General features: G+C 44.9%; 5 protein-coding genes and 1 non-coding gene across 13 annotated transcripts in view; 1 reads left to right on the forward strand and 5 right to left on the reverse strand.

Annotated features, from left to right (window-relative positions):
• LOC128300490 (homeodomain-interacting protein kinase 2) overlaps positions 1-9,463 on the reverse strand; it is a 62,551-nt gene extending 53,088 nt beyond the window's left edge. For 4 of the 6 annotated variants that reach the window (XM_053036562.1, XM_053036565.1, XM_053036566.1 and 1 more), the window contains exons 1-2: positions 9,413-9,463; positions 7,455-7,676 (exon numbers count right to left, since the gene is read on the reverse strand). The gene's annotated coding sequence lies outside the window, so the exon portion shown is untranslated. Of the gene's footprint in view, positions 1-7,454; positions 7,960-9,412 lie in introns of those variants that run through there. The other 2 variants (XM_053036561.1, XM_053036560.1) reach the window with 2 other exon arrangements.
• Positions 9,464-10,102: 639 nt separating this feature from the next.
• On the forward strand, positions 10,103-20,494 carry LOC128305751 (coiled-coil domain-containing protein 102A). 3 transcript variants are annotated; one of them, XM_053043346.1, is made up of 6 exons: positions 10,103-10,533; positions 16,024-16,134; positions 16,666-17,679; positions 17,747-18,021; positions 18,580-19,420; positions 19,696-20,494. In XM_053043346.1, exons 1-6 carry the CDS (start codon positions 10,435-10,437, stop codon positions 19,702-19,704), a joined length of 2,349 nt encoding a protein of 782 aa, XP_052899306.1. In that variant the 5' UTR covers positions 10,103-10,434; the 3' UTR covers positions 19,705-20,494. The 3 variants fall into 3 exon arrangements, with proteins under 3 accessions (XP_052899306.1, XP_052899307.1, XP_052899305.1); XM_053043347.1 differs by lacking the exon at positions 18,580-19,420; XM_053043345.1 differs by lacking the exon at positions 19,696-20,494 and having other exon boundaries at positions 18,580-19,684.
• LOC128305754 (lysozyme c-1-like) lies at positions 12,541-13,123 on the reverse strand. Its single transcript, XM_053043349.1, has 3 exons — positions 12,991-13,123; positions 12,759-12,911; positions 12,541-12,677 (listed from the first exon to the last, which is right to left on the reverse strand). The coding sequence occupies exons 1-3, from the start codon at positions 13,121-13,123 to the stop codon at positions 12,541-12,543; spliced, it is 423 nt and encodes a 140-aa protein (XP_052899309.1).
• On the reverse strand, positions 14,633-15,280 carry LOC128305753 (lysozyme c-1). The gene is made up of 3 exons (XM_053043348.1): positions 15,108-15,280; positions 14,876-15,028; positions 14,633-14,806 (listed from the first exon to the last, which is right to left on the reverse strand). The coding sequence occupies exons 1-3, from the start codon at positions 15,238-15,240 to the stop codon at positions 14,670-14,672; spliced, it is 423 nt and encodes a 140-aa protein (XP_052899308.1). The 5' UTR covers positions 15,241-15,280; the 3' UTR covers positions 14,633-14,669.
• Positions 20,495-20,644: 150 nt separating the features above from the next.
• On the reverse strand, positions 20,645-27,665 carry LOC128304274 (uncharacterized PE-PGRS family protein PE_PGRS54). The gene is made up of 10 exons (XM_053041434.1): positions 27,588-27,665; positions 26,684-26,769; positions 26,509-26,609; positions 26,329-26,427; positions 26,136-26,261; positions 24,255-26,096; positions 22,098-24,180; positions 21,903-22,025; positions 21,608-21,669; positions 20,645-21,541 (listed from the first exon to the last, which is right to left on the reverse strand). The coding sequence occupies exons 1-10, from the start codon at positions 27,663-27,665 to the stop codon at positions 20,835-20,837; spliced, it is 5,307 nt and encodes a 1,768-aa protein (XP_052897394.1). The 3' UTR covers positions 20,645-20,834.
• On the reverse strand, positions 27,377-27,449 carry Trnav-aac (transfer RNA valine (anticodon AAC)). Its single transcript has one exon. It is a non-coding gene; the product is annotated as a tRNA-Val (tRNA).
• Positions 27,666-27,712: the final 47 nt, after the last annotated feature.

Raw genomic sequence — 27,712 nt, forward strand, 5'->3', positions numbered from 1 at the left:
GGACGTAAGTTGAAAAAACCCCATTCGATGTTGCGACGTTGCGAAGAGAACCATTTGCAAACACCGAGCTTCCGTCGCTGCCGGTTTGACAGATGACGGAACCAACTTTGTAAATGAGCACAAAGAATGTTCAACTGAAAAAAAAACCCATTAGTTAGCGAATTAGTTTTGGGAGAGAGAAAACGTTAAATTGATGCACAGTTTTGTACAAAATGGTCATATAGCAAACCCTGTAACTATTGAACACGTAAGCTTTAAATCTTCCCACATTTTCGCTAGTTTTCAATTAAACTTTTGCTCTTTGTTTGGCAAACAATATAAAAGCCCCCCTTCTGCAGTAGTTCAACGCGTTTATTATCGGAAAATAAAGCCCAACCCATAGAAACTATCGAGTGGGTCCATTTTCATTCAAAACTCAAGCAGTTTGATGCTTCGCATCTTCCTGAACCAATGAACCGTACAGCAGCCCCCAATTACCACTGGCGCAGATCGGGAAATACAAAAGGCAACACAGATTGAAAAAAAAACTACTTCACAGCCCATATCGCGACTTCTTGGCCTGGTGGAGCTTCGAAACTAAGCGCTGCAAGACCAAAACAAAAAAAAGCAGGCCATAAGGGAAGGCGCCATGATTATTTCCGACGTTCCCCCGAAGCCCACGGGACCCAACACCTTAAAGGCACCCATTTCTTTCACTTGGTCTCCTTTTCAGTGATCTTGTTTTTCTTTGTTTCGTGCTCCAAAGTTCCGATTCATATGGAAACTCATTTTCATACCCCCAACACAGAGCGGGCAGCGAGCGATTGCGGAAATAAAAACAATCACGAGCCTTGCCGTTGAAAGTGGGCCTCCAAACAACACTGTCTTCCCCGTGACCTGGCGGTGGCGGCCGATTTTGACGTGCAACAGATGACGAAGGGAGCACGGTGGTGTATCACCACTGCAAGACAACACCGCCAACTCCACACATCCAGAGGTGATTTCACATTTTGTACGACGGAAAGACAAGGAGAAATGCGAACCAAATGATGCGAAGTTCTTGCACCGAAGAGTACCACCCTTGCAGAAGGGGATGGATAATGGCTGCGCTCACCGGATGTAGGTTGTTTATGTTGGCCTCATCCAGTCAAAAGCCTCCGGAAGAGAACCATCACTACACTGCATATTTTGCTACCGAATCTGACCTTTCTTTAACCTCAAAATTACTACGACTGTGTGTGTGTGAGAGAGCGACATCCGGAGAATACGTAGAAACGACTGACATCATGTCAACAATCACTAAACTTTTCTCATCCAAAGTTTCATAAACAACACTAGGAATGGGAAGAAATCACAAATTATCCCTTATAAAATGTTCACGGCCAAGCGTTGGCAGGCTTCCTCCTTCCTTGTAAGAGACCCGCTACCAAGCGTTCGTCTTGATGATCGTGCAACGCCAGAAATTTATAAAACGATCTAGCGCTAAGTCTCACGTCAACAGCGAAAACACATCCAATAGTTGAAGAAAGAAGCCCCAACTGCTCTCTCTAGCCAGCTCGAAACTCGAAAGTCAAAATAAGCGTGAAGTTATTCAACGCTTCTTTCTCTAGCCCAAAAAAAAAGCCTCCGACGCAAGCTGTTACACGGCGAAAAAGATGTTCAAAGAGCAAAAGAACCTGCCCACTCTGCCTGGCAACACACATTGGCCGCACATTTCGACGCCAGGAAGGGAAGCCCTGAAAATCGTACAAGAACACCACCAATAAGCCACCAACGTAGGTTGACCACTGCCGAGGTAAGGAAAACAGAACGAACTCATACACCTGGGAGAGACCGCCACGCAGCAGAATTTTGCTTTTTGCGGTGTGGTTTCCCTTCCCTTCGGACTGACTGTTTAATGGCGAGATCTACCATACAGGAAGCAGTGGTAACGAGCAGCCAAGAAGTCTGAAGCCATCATGTTTTCGTGGCGTTACGTGAAAACGCTCGAAAGTTACACGGGGAAACCAAATTATCTTACGCTCCTACTTCTGCCATTCCAACCTCTTTCGGGCACACGCCACGCTAGGTTGAGTTCCACTGAAAGAATCCACCAAACCGTATTCTTTTTCTCCTGCTCTTCAGGTTATGTTTCCGTGGCGCTTGATTACAGCACCACCGTGCCAAACAATTTTCGAGCCGCGGCCACCGGAACCGCACAGCAGTAAAGTTGGGCGAAAACGCACCGTGGATGCTAATGGTTGGCAAATTTTAAGCAGCTGTTCGCTCCAACGATGGAAATGGAGAAAATTAAACATAAGCAACGCGATCAGTGAGGCGAATCCAATGTAAATGATACCAAGATTGGAGCAATGATTTCAGGTACTCTACTTTTTGCAGAGTAAATGCACGAATTCTACGTATTCGTATGAGGTTCATCTTGAAGAAGGTTCTAGCCGATCTTCCTATAAAAGAAATCTTTAATTTTATATAGACCTAAAGGACGTTAAAAGGTCATCAATCTCCCAATACGCAATATAATGCTAATCGTTGAACATTAAATCAAAAATCTATTACCGCCCTATTCCACTTCCATTTGAAGTCTTCCTCTCGTCCCTTTGCCAAGCTCCATCTCGGTCGCCGGCATACCCGAACATGTGTGCGAGTGCCTCTGGCAATTCTTGAAACTCCGGAAAAGATAGTCAGTGTGTGTTTGGATTTCTAATAATGCTATATTTTTTCGGACAACATTTCGAACGATTTAATCTAGAGATCTAGGGAGATGCACAGCTTATGCCAGTGGACAGCTACTTTCCTTCTTTCTCCACAAAATTGCTTCATCCCAGAATAAATAACCTTATCTTGCTCACCCGATCGTACGACCCGAAAAAGATTATGAACGAAAAACCGAATCTCCTTCACGAGTATATTTGCAGTAGCAAAGGGAAGAAACATCCTCACCCGGGCTGTTCGGATTCTGAACCGAAACCTTCGAAAAGCTTCTTAATAAGGTTTCTCTTTTCGTCCAGAATTTCGATACTCATATTTCAAGAATTTTGTTTCTGCTCTAACGGAGATTTTGTTTATCCAGTATTGCAGCTTAATGATATGCGCACCCTGCCTAATAAAATAAAATAAAATGAAGATCATAAAGCCATTTTATTGGCAATACCTTCATGCAAATTGCAATAAAACAGGTATTTATACAGTAACGTCGAATCAGCAGTTGGATTAAAGATGTCATGGCTCGTTTAATTTCTGCTGCACAACTGCTTCAACAATCAGACAAACAAGTTTTCGCTTCTTGGCCACAATGACAGTGCATTTGCAATAAAATATAATCTTCCATTCTCCAAACCCTTCCACAATGAGTACCAAGCCGTGTAGCGAAAAGTAATAAAAAGATTAACTTCTACCATCACAGGTCACGGGATGTTGTTTCCCATCAGCTCAATCCCTTCACTATCTTTGGATGCCCTTCGAAGCATGGTAGCGTCTTATCATCCGAAAGGCCAAATGGGTATTATTGGGTACCTATTTACACCTAATCTCAGCGAAAAGATACGAATAGTGCAGGGAACGATCATAAAATTATTGGCTAGAAAATTAAATTGCACCGAATTAGTGCTTCAAATCGAAAGGATATACGCATACCACCAAACAGCGTGTGGAAACAATCAAATTAATCAAACTGAACGCGCGAAGAGTTGCCATAAAACAGCTCGAGTGGTAATTCTAAAACTTAGTTGTTTTTCCAATCTAATCTAACAGCTTGAAATAGTTCACCGTAACGGTCGCGCAACTCATCGCTTCGCACCACGTTAATTTGACCACGGTCCAAAAGTCAATCAATCTTTCAGCCAGATTGTATCCCCAAAACACCGAACCGGTGACACTCGCGACTGGTTCTCGTCGTCGTGACTGTCGTGATCCTCTTCTAGAAGACGATCGCATCGCGGTTTGGCAGTCGTTGTTACGCGTTGCTTTCGTGAACACGATACACGATCCGTTGCCCATCGACCGATCAGTGGAGCTATTTTCGTCATTTTGCTCTACTAAAAGTCGTGCAATGGGGTTCGATCAAAAACACCCCAGGAATAGTAATGCAAGACCGCAATTATGGCAATAGAACAGCTAATAGGTAAATACTACTTAATCTGCTGCGGGAATATTAAATTCTTTGCAAACCTTCAAACCAAACAATACAATCAGATGTGTAAGCAAGAATTACTGAACTGCAAAATAATGAAAAAATACGCATGAAACAAACAAAGGTTTTATAGAAGAAAAAAGACCACAACCCAACTACACTGGGACATCTGCTTGTTTTTCCGGATCGAAAACCCTTCGTAATTGGAAAACCCAGCCAACTAGCACGAACTAACACGCCTGTCCGCTAAACACACGAGAGGAAAAAGCCGGCTAGCGGGAAAAAAGGACAATCCCCGGTTTCTCACGCCTCACCAGTCTTCGATGTGTGCGTGCGGCAAACGCTGGCCAAATGGAAATTCATTCAAAACCACGAACATGCAGAGAGTGCCAACAAAAACGTGGCCAACTCACCGCTATCACACACACACACGCTCGCGCACACACACAATCAACTAACCAGCGGTTTCCTTATTGAGATTTTCCACCTTCATTCGCCACCATGTTGTTCCCGGGAGAACGGGGTAGTTTGTGAGCTGGGAAAATCCAAAACACTCAGAGCCTTCCAAAAACGAGCATCTCAACGGTACGGCTGCCCACGCACCAATACCAATACGCAAAACCAATACAGCTGCAGCAAAAACCCGGCTGTATGTATACGGTATGCGCACACGTCGACCGTTTTCTCGTCCTGGGCAATATAGAAAGGAAAACCATATCAAAGGTCAACAGCATTTACCCTGGCCACGCTCTCGCACACCCACAACACCGTTCAGGATGTGTCATATCAACTGCCTTTCTCTCTCACTTAAGCTATCTCTTAACAAGCACCAGAACATAAAGAATTTTCGTCGAAAGCGAGAGGAAATGCGATATGGCTCCGGAAAATCATTTACCCATCAATGCGTGATAAGAAGCTGGATAAAAATAACAACCAAAAAAAAACAAGACCACAAAATTCAAGATGGACTATCTCGACCATTTATTTCAAGGGGTAATCGCCACCAGAAAGAGAGAGAGAGAAAGTGTATTTTTCCCATTCGAAGATCCACAACTGGAAGAAAAACATTCTACGCTTGTGTGAGTGTTTTGTTGAAAATAAAACCAACATCCAAAAAAAAAGCAAATCCGGCGAGAGATGAATCGTAATGCTCAATGGTTGTGTGCCTTGCCTGGGATGCTCAATGCTGAGAACATGAATGAAATTGATTCAGAATGAAGCAAACAAAGTTCCTTGCAACATCAATAGCGAATGTCAGAGCTTTCTCCTTTCCTATCATTGACAAGAAAAGGCAGATTGGTCTTCAAACAGGAAAGGATTTTTGTGTTGGCCTATGTTTAATATAACGCATTAAGATTTCACGAAGACTTTTTAGAAATCTCAGGTCAATTGTACAATAAATGAGATCATGTTAAAGCTGTCAAACTATGATTTCTTGATGCCATTAGCTCTAGGTTCATCATTCAAAAGCCATATATACAACCATATGGAAATAGGGATAAACTGCTACGAGTTGTTTACGAAGAATAAGGAATGTTACAACAGTTGTAATTTTTTTTTTCAGATATATCAGACATACGAGCAGAACATCTTCAATTTGGACACTTTCATCCCTTAATATGAACAGAACACACCAAATTACCTTTACGTCTCAAAACAAAACTATAAAAAGATTTAAAAGTACATAAATATGCTCACTAAATTCTTCGGCCAGGAGAGGCCTCAACTACTCCTTCTGAAAAAGACGGACGCACACTCTGCACCCTCCAATTACAAAAATAAACCACCCTCAATTTCATACACTGCGAATAAAACAAGACCAACAAAACACATCAACCAGGCACAACCAGTTCAACACAGCACAGGCAAGAAAATCACAGAACGTCGAGGAAATAATCATCCCCAAAATCACCTACGGATCGAAAATTTCCCATGATCACCCCATATAAAAAAAAACCCTCAAAACAGCTAAATGTTTGTGTGTTTGTGGCTGTATTTCGACCCACGGATACCCATACAGCGAAACAGGTGATGGTTTAATTCTATTCAGCACAACGTAAGCTGTGTGCGCTTCTTGAAGATCAATCGACATGATGACGATGATCATCATCAGAGAACCTATGCTTCACTGTATTGCACCTGCCCAGTTTATGACGCACAACACTAATATCTATTATTCTTCCCATGGCACAACGAAACAATACAGCACATGGAAGAATTGAGGGCTGTGTTTGGCCTCTCAAATGAACAATGATTTAGTAAGGTCACTGTACCCGTCTTTTGATCGCTGACTTTAACGAAGTCGCCGTCGAGGGCTGTATATGCTGTTGGCTGTGGCTGGTGTATGCTGGCGAGTTGTTTTCGCTGTTCGCTAGCGAGAAGCGCGTTTCAAAGGGGTGTATATAGATAATGAAACTATCCACATCGCCATCCGTCTGTTCATTCGCGACTTTGTGTTGCTGCTGCCAACAACTCCCACCCTCCCCTCTGATGGTACAGCGTGGTATGGTGCGTGTGTAAATGTATCGCACACAGGCACGCACGCCTTACGAAGTGAATGTACAACACCCCATTTGCGTAGCGCACAACCCCCTTAAACAACGTTCCATTGCCAGCTACGCACACACCAACACACCATCGGCTGCGTTATATGCGTGTGTTGTTTTGCTGTTGCTGGCTGCCACCATTTTGGGTTGTGTTTCAGTCTGGCTGCAAAGTGTTGCGGGAAAACACGAAAGAGACAGAGAGACACTCGATGACGACGGTTAGAGGCAAAAGCGGTGCCTACGTGCGTATTATTATTTTTCATCGCTCACGGTGCGCACACACCCCAACACAACAACGATTCCCAATGAAGAGTAGAGGGCACTAACACGACGCACGCACACACACACAAATTGTGACACTCGAGGGTGCCAACGAGGGGTGTGGGTTTGGCATGTATTAACAACAAAAAATAATAACCGCCGCTGTGAATGGCACTGGATGTAATTGAGAAACTTCCAAGAAAATGGATCAAAGATGTGCGTAAATTGGTAAAAAACAGAAACGCGTGAGCAAACACGAATAGCGCATTAGGCTCTTCGTTGTAAAGAAAGTATAATATTACAGAAAAATCACAACAAAGAAAGTACAAAATGCAAAGCTTGTAGAAATCGTCACGAGTAGGAAGACAGATTGAATTCAATACCTTAAGCTTTTCCTCTGTAATGTAATTCCTCAGTAAAACCTCAGAACTACCAAACAGCCTTCAAATTCTTCCCATCTCATAATAATGTCAACAATTATTCTTATCGAGGGATTTCTAGCTACATCGATGTTTGTAAAAAGTTTACTACTTACTTACTTTGTAATAAATTTTAATGAACAATATTCTTTGTCACACTTACTCGCTCGTTAAAACGTCGTCGCCTCCTTTGCTAGCGCGTTGCAAAACGAACGGCACGACCCGGCTTTAGATTAATATTGACTTTTCGTAGCCTTTTCACTGTTTCGTGCGTAGCTTTTCCGGTGCTGCTTCTACCTTCGTCTCTGAACGTACAACAGAATTCGCTGCCACACCGTTGCGCTGAAGCAGAAAAATGTTGTTGTACTTGCAATATGACGAATTGCGCCGTAGAAATGGAATGCCGCGAAAGAAAGGGAAGGCGATCCCCGGAAGGACCTTTTAACACCACCCACCGGCCCAACAAGGATTTCGACGCTGATCGTTTTGTTTGGACGTGGATTTTGACAAACTATGACTCATAAAGCGGCCTGATCTCTTTCTTCTGCTTGAGATGGCTTTCTCCGGATGGGGGACTGTAGGATGGGACGCAGGTGCTACAAAGCACACGTACAAATTACACACATACACTCACTCTCACACACGCACACACACACTAGTAAAATACGGACCCAAACAACACATACGGGCGAAACATGAATAATTTTGCTATTCGCTTTCGCTTCTTCGCCTTTTAGCAAGCAGCCCGTCGGGAGAAAGCTGTGTTGACCGTGGCGCACACGCACAATAACGCGAAGCTACATAGCACACCAACCACTTACACAAATACACAAACACTTCTTCTTGATGGCGAATAGGTAGGAGACACTTTTTTGCGAAAAGCGTGTTGCGCGGCACCACTTGCGAGGGAAATTTTAAATTATTACACCAAGAACCTCCGGAGAAACAGATAGGTCCTTTGAAAGCACGCGCGCTGGAGACGGTAAATCAGGAAAATGGTCGGAAAATCCAACAAAAAAGACGGCAACTTCCCGATCAACACTCACGTAAAACAAATGCGTATTGGGCGCGGAAAAGCCGGTGGAAATTGGCATCAGTTCAGCAGCTGCTGTTAGTTGCTGGTTCGAGCATGAAGGGTGTAGAACGAAGATGACAAAAGGGAACTAAGAAGGGAACAACCGAAGTCGCGTTTTGCCGGACACGCATCTATTGGGCCTGCCGCACTTCGTCGTCTGCTCCTGCCTTTTCTGCAACGTTGCTGGACGGTTCGTCTGCGAGCGCTTTTCCACCGGTGGCAATGCTGCTTGCCATACTGTTTTCCACCCTTACACGCATACACACGCGCTCGATGTTGCCGTCCTTTATTGCGCCTTCGAGAAACACTTCAGCTAGCGAGGCGAAATGCTGGAAGGAAAATGACGGCCTTTTCCGATGGAAACCCGCCACTCTGTGTTCGTTGTCGTTTTGTACGCCGGAATTCAAAGCTTTGCAGGAATTGGAGAGCTTTCCCTTAATGCCGGGACGTGTTGCTGGGCAACGAAATACAGCAATGTTGACCTGTGTTCTATCTGCAATCGCTTCTGCAGTAATAACAATACGTGGAAGGTGATGGATCTGTTCAAGCTACGGGTTGCTTCTATCCCAGTTGGGCTTCTTGCTGGCTGCGTCTGCAAGGATGACGACGTGTTCCTTTTAACTTTTCACCGTTCCCAATTGTAGCGAAGCAGCCTAGTTATATTGGGAGTTACGACGATGACGAGAGATTATGATTCCCACAACCACCCAGAGACCAACCAAAACGAAAACATACGCTGCCAAGCGCACACACAGCCACGCTTGCGAGCGCCACCTCACCAACACTACCCAACAATGCTCTCGTTCTCACACTCAACACACACACACGCACGAGCGCGCTCGTTCACCTTTGCGATTCTTCTGTCCCAATAGGCACCATTTTCTCAACGTTTCACAAGGGCGATGGTGACGCTTTTCCGATTTTCCACCTCACTTGCGAATGGTGCGTCTTCCTTGCTAGGTGGGTGAGACGATTTTCTTCACTAAACTCCACGTTTGCTTACATCATATCTCCTTCTTCGTACGAACGCAGCGCTTTGCTACACGTCCTTTCTCTTCCAAATCGGTCTGACGTTTGAGAGTGCGTGAAGTTTCGTTTTTTGGTCTGCTTTGTCTTTCTGCATGTGGTACAGTCTTGCACATAGCGTTTTGAGTGGACTCCATCTTGTAAATTATTTGACAATGCGCACATTTTCACCACACTAGGAAAATGTACTCCTAACTCCTAACAACCATTCCAACATTCATTTTAATGCTTTCTATTTCTTCGGAAGCGTCTACATTTTCAAGAACTACAGAAATAACTAAACAAGTATTTTTCACCTAATTTAATAGATACATGTCGTACATGTTTGATTTACCCCTAATTCACCACATTTGCACTTCTTATCCCAAAAATTGAAGAACCAAACATACAATTAATTTTTGGTTAAAGATCGAAACAGAACTGTGTCAGGTAAGGGAATTACAAAATAAAGCCTAAATACCCCAAAACTGTACGAAACCTCCGCTCATTCCACCTCGAACAGCGACTTAAAAACGCCATGTGTTAACTACCAACAGACACATCGCTGTTTGTTTATCACAATCGTTCAACTTTTATAGAACTGAACCCAGCGTCATAATCCAGTTCACATTTTTTGTTTTCATTTGCCTGCAGACATCTTCCATCAAGTGCTTTTTTCAGACAAAAATGGCAGATCGCTCGTATCGATTGTGCTATTTTTCGAAGCGAAATTGTGCTTATTTTAACTAGAAATACTTCAATATTGCGTCGAAACGTGCGCACAAGTATCCAAGTACGATGCAGTATTAAAATCCAGTGCTGCTCAACTGTTACCGGTGTGAAAATTGAAGGAACGCTTTCAACAGCGACAAACAGCATAAGAAGGCTGTGTTAATTTGGCAAAACACCGCAAAACTCAACGGTACTCTTGGTACAACGGTTGGCTGGAAAACTGGAACAGCAATTACGCTGAAACACACATTCTCCGAACGAACGTGCCAATAAAATACGCGATTGCAAATGTCGCAGAGTGCTCCAAGACGACATCCTCCCAGTGGAAATGTCGAGGTTAGCAGCATGTCGGCAAAGTTTGTTGACACCGAGTGGGAGGCCAGGGAGGTAAGTGAACGCATCAGTTATTTCCCGAAACCTACCTTTTTCTTTTGATCTTTTACGCACCGGAAAAGGGATGCTGGAATGTTGATCAACCACGGCCAATGATTCGGCAGGCGAATTGCTTATGGACGTGGCACAGTACCGTTGAAGAATTTCTACCAACCAATCCAACATTTGTTGATTGGAGGAAAAAAACGTTTCGATACCGGATGCAACGTGTGTACAGGCGAGATCCTACTAAACCGCGTCCCTCAAAGAACCGACACGCTGGTTGCAGTGTCGTTTCTTTCGTGACAAAGTAAATTATATACACACGAAGGTGATACTTGTCAATCGCGCAAAATGTTATTGTTTGCGTGGGGTATCCGCTATGAAAACAGCACAATGTGATGAGCGGTCATGGGAACCACATGTTTTTGCAACTGGCTGACGGATAATGCGCTGCTGCAATACTAGTAACCCGAACTGACATCGGGTGACGGTTTGCCATCGCAGTGGTCCTTCCAACCGTACCAAACGTTGAATCCCTTACGGCTGTAAATCAGCATAGCGCACGTAATGGCATTCATAACATCATCATTCAGAAGACCTTCAAAGATGGCAAACAAAATCAATATGACTGCCATCCCGATTGATGCTGGTCGCCCACACTTACTCTTGCACGGTACATTGCACTAGTTAGCTCCACAGTTCGAATCACACCAATCTCGGTTATTGATCTGAAATATTCCGTAATCGGTGAAACCGTCGACGTTTTTTATTCGTCACTGTGGTTCTGAGGGAACTTTCGTGCTGCACAAGACAAACCCCTTGTTCGGAGTGTATGCAATTATGTAAACAGGTAATGGATTGGGCACAAATCTCTTTACTTACAATCAGGTAATAAAAAGGCCCTCTACAATAAAGTTTTATACTTATTGAACCCCTCAATGTCATACGATTGTGAATGAGACGTAATCATCCCTTCCACGCGACATAATCATATTTCATGTGTGAATCTTTAGTTGCATTGATAGCGAGCTCCGAGAGTTTGCTTATCATTTGTTTGAAATAATTAGGCAAAAGGCATTAGTAATCATAATAATAAACAAATCATTCACTAATGCACTGTGAATTTTGTTATATTTTCGGATTTTTCGCGAAAATTTGGATTTTTGTTTTCTATTGCCATGTTAAGCATAAAATTGATTTTTTCTTATGGCTACGTCTTCATCTCGTAGGCGGTATCATTGTTTATAATGTCTAACGTTCCTTCCACGATCAATCGATCATACTCCTGAAAAGTAACAACTATGCATCGGGGACATCTTCTAAGTACGATTCAAATAGTATCCATAAGTAGTAACTACGCTAAAATTAGTCTGGCTTTATAGTCCCAAAACCAAACTGTAACAACACAAATCCACGTGCAATCTGTTTTGCTACCATGGTATATTTGCACAGTGGCGGAAAATATGTGGAGCTTCTGTAGTGTTTTGGAAAATACCGTCCTGTTTTGAAACACAATTGTGTGCCTTTCTGATAACGTCATGTGTTGCAAACTTTGCAAGAAGTCGTACCGTTGATCTTACGTGTCTTGTTCACCATATTTAGAACAAGACTAACGTGAAACAATCTGTTCTCAAAAGCTGAGCAAATACCAACCAAGGTAATCTAAATTCTGTCAAAATCTGTTTGAATTCAGAGGAGTTTGTTCGTTATTAATTTGACTTGATAGTACAACAATAATTCTAGTACAATTCTATGGTTCATTAAAGTTTCTTTAGGAACTTTACTCACTAGTGGTTACTTTTAAATGCTTTAGATTTTTCTTAATAAGAACTGGTTATTCATGAATAGTTTTCACTTAACGTTCATAACATATTAGTGATATTGATTAGAATTGCTGCTTGTTGCTTACACAACTGTAAAACGCTATCGAATTTATTCGATTTGTGTTTATTCTCTTGAAGTATTGTATTTTCTCTACATATCGCGAAAATACAATAAAAAAATGATTATTCTGCTTTTTTAAAAGCATGAATTTACACTAGGAAGCTGCTTGCCTTGGCAAAAATACTTCCATCCGTCCCAAGCGTTGAATCCATGACGCTTGATAATCAATTTGGCACACATGATGTCATCCGTAATATCATCGTTTATAAGACCTAGGTGATAGCAAAGATGTACCGGGAAGAGAAAATACAATTTAGCGATAAAACAAGGACCTCAAAACCAAGGGAACTTACTGCCGCACGACACGTTGCAATCATTAGATCCGTAGATCGAATTACACCATAACTTATTGTTTATCCGGAATATGCCGTAGTCTGTGGATCCATCTTTGTTTTTTCTCTTCGCCGCAGTACTAAAAGCATTCTCGTTCTCTACGAGACAGATCCCTACGGTAGGGAAAAACGAATGATCGTGTATAGTAGTTAAGCTTCCGAACGTTTCCCTGATCGAGAAGTCTTTACTTACAATCCGGCAACGATGTCTTCGCGATACCATTATTTGCCAAAGTCCTGGCAAGCTCACATCTGGTAAATGTTTTAGCCTCGATCAAGGCACAACTCACAGCGAGGGCAAGCAAAACGGTAGCGTACACTTTCATCCTGGACCTTGTTGTCGTACGTTGTCTGCGCAACAGAATAACTTGAACTGTGTATGGTCCCCGTTAGGACTCGGAGCATTATATAGCAGTTCGGTATGTAAACACATCTGCCACTATGAGCTACGTCTGTGGTCATAATTCTTTTTTGCTACTGAACTGCATCATGGTTTCAGTTCATTGTAGTAATTGATAACAAATCGAAGTCAGTTGTCTTATCTGAACTTGTTGTGTATGTTGTATTTTGCGAGACTAAGAAACCCAAATAGGCAGAACAAATATATTTCCATCCAGAAAAGTAAGAATTGTGTGTTTGTAAAATTAAGAAATTCTAGTTTGGCTAAAACGAACATATGAATGAAGAATATGAATGATATTTGACCACGCTTTTTAAACTCTGAGCGACTATTCTTCGTCTTATTTCTTTGTATAGTATTAGTCCCACTGTGTACACACAGAAAAACTTATTGAACCTCTCAATATTATTATATTTTTTACTTATTGAACCTCTCAATGCTATGTTTCATGTGTGAATCTTTAGTTGCATTGATAGCGAGCTCCGAGAGTTTGCTTATCATTTGTTTGAAATAATTAGGCAAAAGGCATTAGTAATCACAATAATAAACAAATCATTCACTAATGCACTGTGAATTTTGTTATATTTTCGGATTTTTCGCGAAAATTTGGATTTTTCTTTTCTATTGCCATGTTAAGCATAAAATTGATTTTTTCTTATGGCTACGTCTTCATCTCGTAGGCGGGATCATTGTTTATAATGTCTAACGTTCCTTCCACGATCAATCGATCATACTCCTGAATAGAAAAAAACTATGCATCGGGGACATCTTCTAAGTACGATTCAAATAGTATCCATAAGCTGTAACTACGCTAAAATTAGTCTGGCTTTATAGTCCCAAAACCAAACTGTAACAACACACATCCACGTGCAATCTGTTTTGCTACCATGGTATATTTGCACAGTGGCGGAAAATATGTGGAGCTTCTGTAGTGTTTTGGAAAATACCTTCCTGTTTTGAAACACAATTGTGTGCCTTTCTAATAACGTCATGTGTTGCAAACTTTGCAAGAAGTCGTACCGTTGATCTTACGTGTCTTGTTCACCATATTTAGAACAAGACTAACGTGAAACAATCTGTTCTCAAAAGCTGAGCAAATACCATCCAAGGTAATCTAAATTCTGTCAAAATCTGTTTGAATTCAGAGAAGTTTGTTCGTTATCAATCTGATTTGATAGTACAACAATAATTCTAGTACAACTCTATGGTTCATTAAAGTTTCTTTAGGAACTTTACTCACTAGTGGTTACTTTTAAATGCTTTAGATTCTCCTTAATAAAAACTGGTTATGCATTGAACAGTTTTCACTTAACGTTTATAACATATTAGTGATATTGATTAGAATTGCTGCTTGTTGCTTACACAACTGTAAAACGCTATCGAATTTATTCGATTTGTGTTTATTCTCTTGAAGTATTGTATTTTCTCTACATATCGCGAAAATACAATAAAAAAATGATTATTCTGCTTTTTTAAAAGCATGAATTTACACTAGGAAGCTGCTTGCCTTGGCAATGATTCTTCCATCCGTACCAAGCGTTGAATCCATGACGCTTGAAAACCAATTTGGCACACTTGATGTCATCCGTAATATCATCGTTTAGAAGACCTAGGAGTACCGGGAAGAGAAAATACAATTAAGCAATAAAACAAGGACCCCAAAACCAAGGGAACTTACTGCTGCATGACATCTTGCAGTCATTAGATCCGTAGCTCGAATCACACCAGAACTTATTGTTTATCTGGAATATGCCGTAGTCTGTGGATCCATTTTTGTTTTTATTCGTCGCCGAAGTACTAAAAGCACTCTCGTTCTGTACGAGACAGATCCCTACGGTAGGGAAAAACGAATGATCGTGTATAGTAGTTAAGCTTCCGAACGTTTCCCTGATCGAGAAGTCTTTACTTACAATCCGGCAACGATGTCTTCGCGATACCATTATTTGCCAAAGTCTTGGCTAGCTCACATTTGGTAAATGTTTTAGCCTCGATCAAGGCACAACTCACAGCGAGGGCAAGCAAAACGGTAGCGTACACTTTCATCCTGGACCTTGTTGTCGTTGTACGTTGTCTGCGCAACAGAATAACTTGAACTGTGTATGGTTCCCGTTAGGACTCGGAGCATTATATAGCAGTTCGGTATGCAAACACATCTGCCACTATGAGCTACGTGTGTGGTCATAATTCTCTTTTTGTTACTGAACTGCATCATCATGGTTTCAGTTCATTGTAGTAATTGATAACAAATCGAAGTCAGTTGTCTTATCTGAACTTGTTGTGTATGTTGTATTTTGCGAGATTAAGAAACCCAAAGAGGCAGAACAAATATATTTCCATCCAGAGAAGCAAGAATTTTGTGTGTTTGTAGAATTAAGAAATTCTAGTTTGGCTAAAACAAACATATGAATGAAGAATATGAATGATATTTGACCACGCTTTTTAAACTCTGAGCGAATATTCTTCGTCTTATTTCTTTGTACAGTATTAGTCCCACTGTATACACACAGAAAAACAGCTGGAAGCACGGATGAACGATGGATCGTCAGTGCAAGAACCCGACGAACGGCTACAATCTCACGGTCGAGGCCCGGGGATTTTCTTGACGGTTTCGTTCGGGGATTTTTAGAAGTATGGGGATCGTGTCTTCTCTTTTCGGACATACATGGAGTTACGTCTACTTTCTCTACACTTTAAGGCTGCAATATCAGATGAACTGGTCCATCTCGATTTTATGTATAATTGTTATGAAAATCCTCCCAAAATAAAACAATTTTAACTTAATGTAAGTTCTTATTAATGTAATGCATTTTTAACTACTATTTACAGTCCCAGCGTCAGCGCGAGCTGGAAGAGGCTCGCGCAAGGGCTGCGCAAATGGAAAAGACGATGAAGTGGTGGTCCGATTGTACGGCAAATTGGCGCGAAAAATGGAGTAAGGTAGGTCTTGTCGTCGTTCACTAATCGAGCTAGTTCAGCTACGACGTTTCAACTTGCGGGTGTCGTCGCTTCACTAGGAAGGAAGGATGGGAAAATATTAAATCAATATTATTCCCTTGAATTCCGCAAGTTTTCCTTGTTAACGGAATACTGTGCTGTTTGTGATGTTCTCAACCACCACCACACCTCACTTACGGTCGTTTCGCTTTTTGCATGCGGAACATTGCTATCGGAATGTAGAATCGCTCCGAAAACAAGGGAACGTTAGTGCAAAAGTGAAGCTTTTGTGAAGTAGCTGCTTGCGAAAGAGTATTTCCAAGCAATTCTTGGTCCTAGTGACCACTGACATTTTAACTTGTGGCAACATAGTGCTTCTTGTAGTATACAAAATGCAGTCGTGTTTTGCGGAAATGCTCGAGGAGCTTGAAAAAGATACTTCACGTGTTTTGTCTCTGGTGGCGGTGCATAAAAATGCTGAAATAAATAAATATTCAGAGCACATTTTAATGTTACTCTTTTTTACGCATTCAGGTACGAACCGAACGGAACAAGGCCCGTGATGAGGCAAAACAACTGCGCAGCAATCTAGAGGCGGCCATCAAAGAATCAAACTCGTACAAGCGGGAAAAATGCGAGCTGGAAATGCAAATTACGCAGCTCAAGAAGGAGATGGAAAAAGTGCATACGCTCATGATGAAGCATGCCGGCCGTTTCAACAAAGCATCCCTAGATGCAGCGGACGAACCCGATCGTGATGGGCGGGGCGATAACAACTGCTCACCGGACATATCTTCCGACGGGTTGAAAAACGTCAACAGTGAGGATGGTTTGGTGACGAAGCTTCCAAACCTCCCGGACGATGGTTCCGGGGCGGGTCCTATGGCCACTAATGCGAACGCCGATCTCGACATCGAAGAGTACATTCTGCAGGGTGGCGCCATGCCGAAACATTCCGTAGAGTTTAAGGACAAGAGCGAACAGATGGCCGAAGAGCGTCGCCTCATACAGCAACTCTCCAAGGACGATTACGACGAGGACTATCTGTTGCAGAAAATTACCATGCTGCAACTGCGCCTGGACGATGCACAGAAAACGATCCAGATCGAGCGGGAGGAGAAAAACACCGTGCACCGCAGTCTGGAAAAGACACGCCAGGACATGCAGGAATTGCGCGACAAGTGTGAAGAGTTGCGGGCGGCCAAACAGGATGCGGTACGCGAGCTACTGACGCTGCAGGAACAGCATCGTGTGGAGATGCGCATCACGCACAACTCGCTACAGGAAGAGGTCGCGGCCAGAGAAACGCTCGAACGACGATTGTGCGAGTTGCGCACGGAGTTGGAACGACTGCAGGCAGAGAATGCAGCCGAATGGGGCAAACGGGAACGGCTCGAAACGGAAAAGCTCAACATGGAGCGAGAAACCAAAAAGCTGCGCGCCGAATGTCAAGATTTGCAGGAGCGGCTCGAACGAAAGGGACGCCCGCTTGTTAACAGTGACGTTGAGCTTCGCTCGCTGCAGCAGGAATTGCTCGATAAGAATAAGGTATGGACTGTGCATGTGCATGGAAGAGTGTTGGTACATAAGCGGATTCTTTTTTACACCCCTCCAGGAGCTCAGTGACATTCGTCACTCGCACAGTAAGATGAAAAAGATGCTCTCTGAGGCAAACACCGAGCTGGGACACGCTGTTCGACGAGCGGAGCAGTACGAAACGGAGGTGAAACGGTTGCGTTCACGTGTGGAAGAGCTAAAGCATGAGTTGGCCTCGGCCGAGGACGAGCTTGATGCGGCCTGCAATCACGTGCGCCGGTTGCAGCGCACAAACGAAGAGCTGAGTGGCCAGACTGAAGGATTGCAGGTGCAGATACAGCATCTACAAACGAGGTAAGATACAGCAACTGCGTGAAGGATTGCTGACGAGTGGCCCGTAACGTTTTTCGAATCCTTTTCTGCACTGCATTAGTGAACTCTGGCACAACGCTTAGACATTTAGACAAACACACACCTTTAACCCATTATGACAGATTGGTTTGTACTTGGGTTTACGATTATGATCCTCGTTTGGCCTTATCACGCTAGCCACAGTAATACTAACTTTAGCTAATGTTTGCCCCATTCGACTCCTATTAATAATACCATAAAATTTCGTTTCTTTCCACCTGTTTTCTGTACACCTGTTTGTTTCTTTCTTTTCCCTTCTGTTCTCTCATACATTGGTCGGGTGCTGGTGTACTGAAAAAATCTCCCCATATGCATCCATTCTGCTGGTACTCCTCAACATCTACCTAACATCTACCGCGATGGTTTCAAAATCACACCCACCGCCACTAACCTTCGCACTCGTGTCGCTTTTTCGTATTAACGATCTTGCGTTACCTTACTAACCCTGCTCGTGTGCGCTACTAACGATCGCAACCGAAACGTACACCATATCTACACCAGTGGTAGTCCCAAGCAGCAGCAACATCACGACGCCGGCAACTATAAAGCCACCAACCGATCAAATTACACTGCCAATGTGAGCTACAAACCAAATATTAACGATCTGAAGCAATTGTTTGACAATTCTGCTTCACGTCCGTTTACCGATCGTAACGATCGTGGGGATCGTGGTGCTGGTGGAGGTGGTGGCCCATCCAAAATGTCCGGTTTGCCAGTGCGTGAGCAACCAGCTTCACTGACGTCCAGCGTCAATCCACAGCCTCCCTCATACATACCGCTCTCATCCGGGTCGTACTACGATGCCAAGCCAAGCTACATCGATCACGATGCACCGTCACCGCCGTCGCTCAACAACAACAAGTATGAATTCGAACGTGCCAAGCAAAAGTTTGACAACATCACGCGTGCTGCAGCGGCCGCTAACAGTGCCAGTGGACACAAGTCACGTGGATCGGGGGGTAATGGTGTACCATCGAAACAGCACAACTCTGCCGGAGGCTCAGCTATACCGAAGCGAAACACATCCGGCCCTTCGTCAGGTGCAGCGGGTTCTTCATACTACGAACCGAACGTATTCCCCGGAAATGGGGGACCAGGGGAGATGCGAAACGGCCGCGGAGCACAACATGCATCCGGTTGCGATGATATGCCACCGACAAAGAATCAGAGTCACATCAACGAAACCATACAGCTGTTCGATGTCAGTCCGGGAGCGTACGATCAATCGTCGGGTGCAAACACGGGCCTGCCGAGGGGTATCGGACAACCGATCAAACCGATTAACATTGGCAAGATGAACGATGTCAATCTGGATGGGTTAAAGGTATCGGAGGATGATGAAGTGAGTAGCAATCCACCCGTCCGTTAGCATGTACCGTTGGTGTACCAGCTTACGGGTGAACCGTTGGATGTGTGGTTTGCGATTGTGAAGCTGCCATTTTGTAGATGATTCGAGTGTGCGTGTTTTGGTAGATTTAGTTGATTCTTGTTTTGGGTAGTGCATGTTGATAGTTTCTTTTCGGTTGTGTTACGTATTTAATACTTTCCTCGTTGCATTGTATGCCATTTTCTTAACCATTTAATGAGATTGTCTTTTTTATCTCGCCTTCCCTACAGACTCCGTAGCTCGCATGGATCCACCAGTCTTCTTTCAGCCAACGAAGATATTAGCGATAATGAATGAGTGGAGGCACAGACTTGCAACCGCCGTGGACACAACGATATACATCTCTTTCTCAGGCATGAATAACATGGTACAGAATATACATCGTCCCCCTCCCAGTGCTTTGGGCCATATGCTCAACCCGTGGGAAGATACTGTTTAATGAGCGACAACCCCACTATTGGTATCTCAATTGCTCTCTGAACGGTGCAGATTGTTGGTGAAGCCGCGCATACACTCCATTAGTCGATGAAGCGAACCGACCGAGGTTCGATGTGTAACTCGTAATACTCAGATAATAGACTCAGTACTTACGTAGAGTAACGTAAAAGTATTATCCATTCAAAGGTTTGTTCCTGGTCCGTTTGTTTCATCGTTTTTTTTTTTTCAATCTTATGACGAGGATATAGTAAACCCTCCAGATTTTAGTACAACAAGATAAGAAACAGTCTCCAGAAACACATAAGTATTGCAAACATTCAGTAGAGCATAAATCGTTCTCTTATAAAGTTAAAAATTTTAAATTCTTTCGGTACCAAAAAAGCAATCAAAATTTCTCCTCTTTACTTCTCGGATCCGTTACAATTCTACTGTGAAGTAGGATAGAAGTGAACAGAGATTATTACTAGCATAGCATATCCTGTGTATTGGATTTAGAATGGTTGAATGCCCGTATTGCTATGGAAGAGTGACAGATTTGGCGTGTTAGAATTATAGTTTATCATATTCTTATAAATATAGATCATTAATATATGTACCTAACAATCGGTATTGGGAGTGCTCAGATACCATATCCGAACACTAGTACACTCGAACCGGGTATGTGTGTTGAATAATCCTATTTATTGTCTCCTTCAATGAGAGTGTCACTTAAAACATTTAAAATTAATAAGTGCTGCGAATTGTATTACCTCAGATTGGTACTTATTTTTGTGTGTAAGTAATTATAGCTTGATAGCATCCAACTAGTATTATTTTTCTAATGGTGCCTTCTTTAAAACATTTCCCCGGTTACTATGGGATTTACTGGCAGTGTCGTATTAGAACAAAGCATTCATCTACTCTCTTATGCAAACCGTTGTGACATGAGCCCTCAACATTTACCATTGGCCGGTGGTTTCGGTCGACAGATTTTACTTCGGCCGTTCTCACCGTGCACGATGTTGCAGGAGAAGGTGAAGTAACCACAAGTGGACGATTTTGTGTAGTACGTCGACTCGAAGTTCTTTCCCGGGATAGCCGGTACCTTGCTCTTCTCGTCAATGCCCGTTACCTGCTTCGTTACCGAGATATAACTATCCGGTTGGCCGGTCTTTTGCGTTGCTGTTTCCGATTCCGGCCCTTCCTCGACATCATCCGCGGCCGAAGTCGTCGTTGGGGTATCTTTCTTTGTGGACAGATAGCGCGTAGTGTACTTCGGAGTCCTGCTAATGGCATTCACTACCGTCTGCTGCGTTCGCTCCGTCGTCACGGCGTGTACGGTTGAACGGCCGTTTTGTGTCTGAACCAATCGGTAGTTGTCACCGTGCGGTACGAAAGCGGTTTGCTTTTGTGTCGGTCCACCCTGGGTGAAAACACGTCCGTTTCCGTTGGTGCGCACGGTTACAGTGGACGGTTCTGTGACAACATAAGCTACGGGAGTCGTTTTGACGGAGGATTTCGGATCGGTTGTCACCTTATCGCCGCTACGCGTAATCTTCGACGTAGTTTCGTACTCATCCTCGTACTCTTCCTCCTCTTCGTCCACATCTTCATACTCTTCCTCTTCCCCAGGAGGAGGCGTTGTGCTGATGAAGTTCACTGGGAAACAAAAACATTTTGTTCAAGCACACGGAACTCAAACCACTGATCAATAAAAAATCTCACCCAAACTTTGCTCAGATGTCCGAGTCCTCATACCATCTACAGATTCCTTTCTGACCGTAGAGCTAAAGAACACAACACAAATATCAGTAAAATCAAAGATTGATCACGCACATTCGCATGCATTTTTACTTGTGTGCCTTTACACGACCCTTCGGCATGTTTGCTTGACCGTGCAATTGTTTCATGCAGTTAAACTCGATCGTGATGCGTATCAGAACTACTGTGCGCGTGTGTTAGGAACATGCCATTACAAACAGACAGAATTGATGCCATGCGTGAACCAACTTATCCATACCCAATAGATTTCCCAAACAGTCCAATCGATTGGAACAAGGTTTTGCTTTTCTCTCGATACGTGTTGACCTGTTCCTTCGTGCCAGAAGCTGCTTGTGCTGCCCCGTGGTATGCAATGCCGAACCTTTAGCAATGTAAAAACCATTAGCAATGCTTTACGACTGCAGACGCTAACATTGTATCTCTCGACACTCACTTGAAATTGCCACTAATTTGCGATTGGCTTTGGCCGGAGTGAGCACCCGACTGGGCAGACGCTTGTCCACCACCGTTGAAGATATTTTGTTGATCAACTGTACCTTCGCCTTGCGGACGGAATCCTATCTGTGCCTGGGAAGACGTTTGTCCCGGTCCACTCGACTGAGCATCAGCCAAGCCTCCTTTCTCATTGGCAACCACCTCCGATTGACTCTCGTGTCCTAACCCACCACTCTGGGACGTGGCGGATGTGCCGCCCGTCTTCGAATCAACCTGTACCTGCGATTGGGATTTGCCAACCCCGCCTGTGCCTTGGGCAGAACTCATAGCTCCTTCCTTTCCGCCCGATACTTGTGCCTGTGCTGCCCGATCTTTGTCGCTTGTTTGAGCAGTGGCACTAAACGAACCGGTCCCCGTATAAGTACCGGACACCTGCGTCTGAGCAGTGCCTCCATTCTTGCGACCTTGAGCGGAAGCAATCACTTCTCCGTTCTTTACCGACGATTCTGCTTGAGAGAATGAATCATCTTCCTCGTCTGGCAACTGAATGGACTGTGGGGGCAAATTGCCACCTCCAGCTCCCTGCTCAATAGTTGATGGGTATTGATCGATCGAAGATCCACCGCTGGGATATTGTTGGCCTGCTCCTGTACCTGACGGATAGAAACTTGCTCCTCCAGCACCGGTTCCATCAGTGGGATATCTTCCACCCGGATATTGACCATCAGGTAGAGTACCAACGCCGGTACCTGCGGGATAATGTCCAGATCCACCAACTGCTGGGTATTGACTACCCGGGTAGCCGCCACTTCCAACTCCTCCTGGATACTGTCCGGAACCTCCAGGATATTGACCAGTTCCAGCCCCATCGGCACCAGGATACTGACCTAAGACGGAACCAGCTCCTCCGGGGTACTGTCCTGTTCCCATCCCCACGCCTCCGGGATAAGGTCCTGATCCTGTGCCAGTTCCACTAGGGTATTGTCCTGTTCCTACTCCAACGCCTCCAGGATATTGACCAGTACCTACGCCACTACCCCCTGGGTATTGTCCAACTCCGCCAGGATGTTGTGCTGTTCCGGTTCCCGTCCCTCCAGGATACTGTCCAGATCCACCAGGATACTGACCTGTTCCTGTTCCAGTGCCGCCAGGATATTGTCCAGTACCGCTTGGATACCGACCTGTTCCTGTTCCAGTGCCGCTAGGATATTGTCCAGTACCGCTCGGATACTGACCTGTTCCCGAACCAGCTCCACCAGGGTATTGACCACTACCAACTCCAGTACCTCCCGGATATTGTCCTGTTCCTACACCAGTGCCACCTGAGGGATATTGTCCAGTGCCTCCAGGGTATTGTGCAGATCCTCCTGGATATTGACCCGTTCCCATTCCGTTGGGATATTGTCCAGGACTTCCACCAACACCTCCTGGATATTGTCCAGGACTTCCACCAACACCTCCTGGATATTGTCCAGGACTTCCACCAACACCTCCTGGATATTGTCCTGTCCCTATTCCGGTACCACTAGGATATTGACCTACGCCTGTTCCAACTCCTCCTGGATATTGACCTGCACCAGTTCCTGTTCCTCCCGTACCAACTCCTTGTCCTCCGGGATGGTGACCTGTTCCTACACCAGTGCCACTTGATGGATATTGACCCATTCCTGTTCCAGCACCTGTACCTCCCGGATAATGTCCAACTCCTGCACCTCCTGGGTGTTGACCAGCTCCAGCACCACTTGGATACTGGCCACCTCCAGGGTACTGGCCTACTCCACCAGGATATTGACTAGTTCCAGTACCTCCTCCAACCGGATATTGTCCGGCGCCTCCAGGATACCCACCTCGAGTACCTCCTGGATATTGACCAGTTCCTCCAGGATATTGACCTGCTCCACCTGGATGAGGCCCAGTACCTCCTGTAACTCCGGGATATTGTCCTGCCCCTACCCCAGCTCCGCTTGATCCTGGCCCAGTTCCTACACCACCACCCGATGGGTATTGTCCTGATCCTACACCTGTACCAGGATAATATCCACTTCCCGGTCCACCAACTGATCCTGGATGGCTTCCAGTTCCTCCTATTAAAAAAAACGACCAGCTTAGCTAAATATACCTAGAAATGAACGGCATCCCAATCCTAATCACTTACCTACTGGATATTGTGCTCCAGTTCCTGGGCCAGTTCCCACACCGCCGGTACCAGTTGGGTATTGTGCACTGCCACCGGTAGTTCCTGGGTGCTGTCCAGGATACTGGCCAGTACCTTGACCTACAGTCCCAGGATAGATAACCGACTGCGGACCTGTTCCTGGGTGTCCTCCGCCATGTACGGGAAGATGGTGTACGGTTTGTTGCGCTCCACCCGTTCCTACCAACACTGTTACACCACCTGGATGGGCGTACACTGTTTGTTTAGGGGGTCCTTGGCTGTCTGGAGGGCCGGGTATAATTTTCACTGGTCCATGCCCGTCTAATCTGCTGTCAGAACCAATCACAGTTTGCTTGGAATGACCTGTACCAACTAAAACAGTTAGGCCGCCCGTAGGGTTCACAACGGTGTGATCCTGGCCTGGTAGCGTGACACTGTGTGGAGCGGAATGATAGACACCATGTGATCCAGCGCCAGGAACTGGCGGTCCGACTAGATGAGGATAAGGACCATGACCACCGACGGCTCTACCATCCACATCTTGTCCCGCACCGGGTCCTCTAGCGGGTTGGCCTTGGCTATCATGTCTCGATCCACCCGAGTCAAGCGGTCGTCCATGTGCATCGAATCCACCGATTGGTCTACCTTGCGCATCAGATCCTGCACTTCCAACAGGTCTTCCATAAGCATCAACTCCTCCACCTACTGTTCCTCCATCTCCAGTTGGTCTACCGTGAGCATCGACAGAAGGTCTTCCATGTCCAGTCGTTCCTGTTCCAGATCCGACTACTGGCCTTCCATGGCCATCGACGCCTGTTCCTCGAGCACCTGGTCTTCCTGTGGCATCTGGTCCTACTCCTCCGGTTCCTGGTCCACCGGACACTCGTCCATTAGTTCCCGAACCGTCGATTGGCCTTCCATGTGCATCAACGCCTGGCCCTCCGATTGGCCTTCCATGTGCGTCAACACCCGGTCCTCCAGTTCCTGGTCCTCCGATTGGTCTTCCATGTGCATCAACTCCAGGTCCCCCAATTGGCCTTCCATGAGCATCAACACCTGGTCCTCCGATCGGCCTTCCATGTGCGTCAACGCCTGGTCCTCCAGTTCCTGGTCCTCCAACAGGTCTCCCATGTGCATCAACTCCTGGTCCTCCTATCGGTCTTCCATGCGCATCAACGCCTGGGCCGCCGATCGGTCTTCCATGTGCATCAACACCTGCCCCACCAGTTCCAGGTCTCCCATGTGCATCAACTCCTGGTCCACCAGTTCCAGGACCACCGATTGACCTACCATTAGTATCAACACCTGGTCCGCCAACACCAGGTCCTCCAATCGGTCTACCATAAGCATCAACACCCGATCCAGCACTGCCTGGACCTCCAATAGGTCTACCATAAGCATCAACTCCGGTGCCTCCCGTTCCAGGTCCTCCAATAGGTCTTCCATGAGCATCAACACCGGTTCCTCCAGTTCCTGGGCCTCCAACAGGTCTTCCATGGGCATCAACACCAGTTCCTCCAGTTCCTGAGCCTCCGATAGGTCTTCCATGAGCATCAACACCGGTTCCTCCAGTTCCTGGACCTCCCACAGGTCTTCCATGAGCATCAACACCAGATACACCTGTTCCAGGCCCTCCGATAGGTCTACCGTGGGCATCTACACCCGATCCTTCCGATCCCGGTCCACCGCTTGGCCTTCCGTGAGCATCAAACCCTGTTCCACCATGTGGAGGACGCCCATGACTTCCAACACCTGATCCTGCCGTGCCAGGCCCTCCAAGAGGTCTGCCATGCGAATCAAAGCCGCCTACTGGTCGCCCATAAGCGTCTAACCCAGGTCCTCCTGCTGTTCCGGTAGGTCTACCATGCGCATCGAATCCACCTCCTGGCCTACCGTAAGCATCGACACCCGAGCCGGGTCTCATCGAGTGCCCGTTAGTACTCGGATCATACGCATCCGGTAAACGCAGCTTATCCACGGGCACTTTTAGAGGATCTGGTCTACTGTCTAAGAGAGTTACAACATTATTAGCACAATGTCCCATTAGGTGTTCCGTTACATACGCCACGCGTACCATAAACGTAGCTGCCGCCACCATCAACCGCACCGTAGCAGGTACTACAGTCTCCGCCCAGCGATTGGCTCTGTGCTTGTCCCATGCCATTGGAGCCCACTGCACGAAGACAAACACAATCATTTAAATTTCGTTATTTGTTGCTGAATGTGACTACGAGCCTACTGTTCTCGAGCTTACCTACAACTGCCCTCGAGCTGTGCTGAGTGGCTTCGGCTTCGGCCTTGCCATCCTGGCTGTTACCGAAGTGGAGATACTGCGACTGGGTCTGGCCTCTGAAACTGTGTGAGCAGTCATTTTTATTAGCTAAAAATCTGTCCCAATTTCTCGCACTGAAACGGATTGCTTCACTTACTTTCCTCGAATGTTTCCGTTTCGTTTCACTCTAGAGAGCGGACTGTTGTCTATGTCTAGCGAGTTAAAAATCAGCTCGGAAGATTTCTGGAGAATTTGTAAAGCATATTATAATTTTAGCTGTACTTCCTGGCTTGGACTGGACTAAACAACTCATTCTGCCTATGGTTATCGTTCAAAAATAAGCTGAAGTAATTCGTATAACCTTCAACATTGAATGAAAAGGATTTTTTCAGACATTCACAGCAATCAACCAATCTTTTGATGCGAACCATTGAAGTATTGTGTGTCTGCTGCTCCTTCAACACCACATCCACAATGTGGAGCATCAATCTATGTGCAGTGTTATCAGTTGAGGGACTCATTTTTTCCGGTTCTATACACATACACTTCTCTGGGGTAGGTCTAATCCAGATCGTTTTTTCACGTTTAACATTATACTTTGCTTCATCATCATACAACAGCATAAAAACGTTCGCAATTGCACAGACCACGCAGAAGATTAATATAGCGGCCATACATACATAGGCGCCCATCGGGGAAAAGTAGAACAAATCTCAATTGAGAATTTTTATTGGATTTCTCAATATAACAATCTTTTTTTGCATGTGTTCCAATTTTGTTTCCAACAAAAAGCGATAAAATTGAACACCAAATCAAGTTTGCAGCATTATGAACAAAAAAAGGTTACTCGTGTTTCCGCCCGGGATCGAACCGGGGGCCTTCCGCGTGTTAGGCGGATGTGATAACCACTACACCACGGAAACAACTGTTCAGAGAACCACTCTAACTACGAATATAAACCTCGCTTCATGATCCTAAACTCACGTACGATTTCCATTTTGAACTGAAGTTACACATACAGCATTTAAAATATTTTAAGTCCTAAAATTATAAACACTTACAGATTGTATAATTGCCGATTGTGCCGTTGTTGCGCACAGCGCAAACAATATTAGCGCCCAGCGCGTAGGACGCTCCATTGGATGTCGTCTTTATATTGTGTTGTCAAATTATATTATTCCTTCCA

Source organism: Anopheles moucheti, chromosome 3 (assembly GCF_943734755.1).
Source record: "Anopheles moucheti chromosome 3, idAnoMoucSN_F20_07, whole genome shotgun sequence".
NCBI classification, from domain to species: Eukaryota; Metazoa; Arthropoda; class Insecta; order Diptera; family Culicidae; genus Anopheles; species Anopheles moucheti.